This window comes from Otolemur garnettii, unplaced genomic scaffold (genome assembly GCF_000181295.1).
Source record: "Otolemur garnettii isolate 467f Iridium unplaced genomic scaffold, OtoGar3 scaffold00103, whole genome shotgun sequence".
Classification (NCBI taxonomy): Eukaryota; Metazoa; Chordata; class Mammalia; order Primates; family Galagidae; genus Otolemur; species Otolemur garnettii.
In genome coordinates this window covers 4776340-4777786 of record NW_003852498.1, presented here as the reverse complement: position 1 = coordinate 4777786, position 1447 = coordinate 4776340, and the positions used below count along the sequence as shown (strand labels likewise).

Here is a 1447-nt window from a genome sequence, read left to right as displayed (position 1 = left end):
AGACAGTAGCACTTGTAGCTGCCGTAAGTGTTCATGCACCTGTGCTTACAGGGCCGGGGCTTCAGGCCACACTCATTCAGATCTGAAAAGAATGTGGGTTGAAGCAGAAAAATCACAAATGCTTGGCACTCATGTAAACCATTTAAAATTCTTTTCTATATTAAAAAATGAAGGAGAAAAGTAGGTCAAGCTATAATAACTGTCATTTATGTTAAGAAAGAAAGCCTGTTAATGCAGTCTTAGTTTGAGCACTGGTTACACTAAGGGCAACTGGGAGTTACCTTGTCCTTTATGGATCTCTGTTCACAAAGGACAGTTAGGAAGATTCCCCCTACAGTCAGGTGCCTGCCTTAACATCCCTAGAGAGAGCAGCAAGTAACCTCCTCACGGGCACAGGTGTCTGTCACCTACCAAAGTACTTGCATTCTACAACTGGACACACTCCTGATAAGGACATCCTATTCTTTCAATGTCTTCTTTTCTCTGTTTATGCAGATACTACATGAACATATTTTACTTTCTAGAAAATATATAGATTTTATAACATTTGGCTGTTTTGATTTTCATAAAGGAAAGGTATTTTCAGAGTATAAGAACTATACAAATTAAGAATGATCATTATTACAGTTTTCCTTGTTGAATCTTGTGGATTTGATACTGACTTTAGATTCAAGAAATGTCAATGTCCTACCTTAGCAGTGCATGCAAGTCACTAAATGAACTTCAATACAAACCTGCCAACATATTTGCATTCATTCAGCAGTTAACAAGGGCATGTGGAAACACTAATGGCCCAAATGTAATAGATTCCCATGTATTTTAGGTTTATTGCTTTAAGTATTACTATGAAATGAATTAATGAATTTCACATTACAAAAACATTCCAACCCAAGTTGAACATCGCCTCGAGTGAACATAAAACTCCTAATGACAAATAAACATTGAAATAGTAATGCCCCAAATATAGACTTCATTAAAAACAAATGTGACCACATGTTTATTCTGTCTGGAACCACCAGCGTAAGTACCTGATTAGCATAATTTAATTGTCTATTAATCCATGTCATTGAGTAAGAAATATAGGTAATATATCTAGTTACAAAGTTGTTTTCAAATCTACTGAAATTTAAATTTGACCTGCTCAATTATTAGAAATCTATATATTTCACTTAACTAAACCACCAAGTTACATCACTTTGAAAACCACTAAGTAATTATTACATTTAAATTTTTTTTTCCTATCTTATTGATTTTCTAAGTTTTCTATGTTTTACCCAACTTGTAAGCAGATTCCGAGCTGGGCAAATCTGGAAAGGTTAACTAAATAAACCAAATACTTTTGTCATCTCCTATGCTTTCTTTAGTTTTCTATTTTGTCTCTTGCCCAGGCAAAGGTCTTCAAAAAAGAATCACATTTTTAAATATTTCAAAAAAAAATTTCCTCATA

General features: G+C 33.9%; 1 protein-coding gene across 1 annotated transcript in view; it reads right to left on the bottom strand.

The window, feature by feature from the left end:
• The window catches only part of NPNT (nephronectin), a 75707-nt gene that overhangs the window by 30353 nt on the left and 43907 nt on the right, over positions 1-1447 (bottom strand). The window contains exon 5 of the mRNA XM_023517048.1: positions 3-82. Coding sequence (XP_023372816.1) covers positions 3-82 — 80 coding nt within the window. The remainder of the gene's footprint in view (positions 1-2; positions 83-1447) is intronic.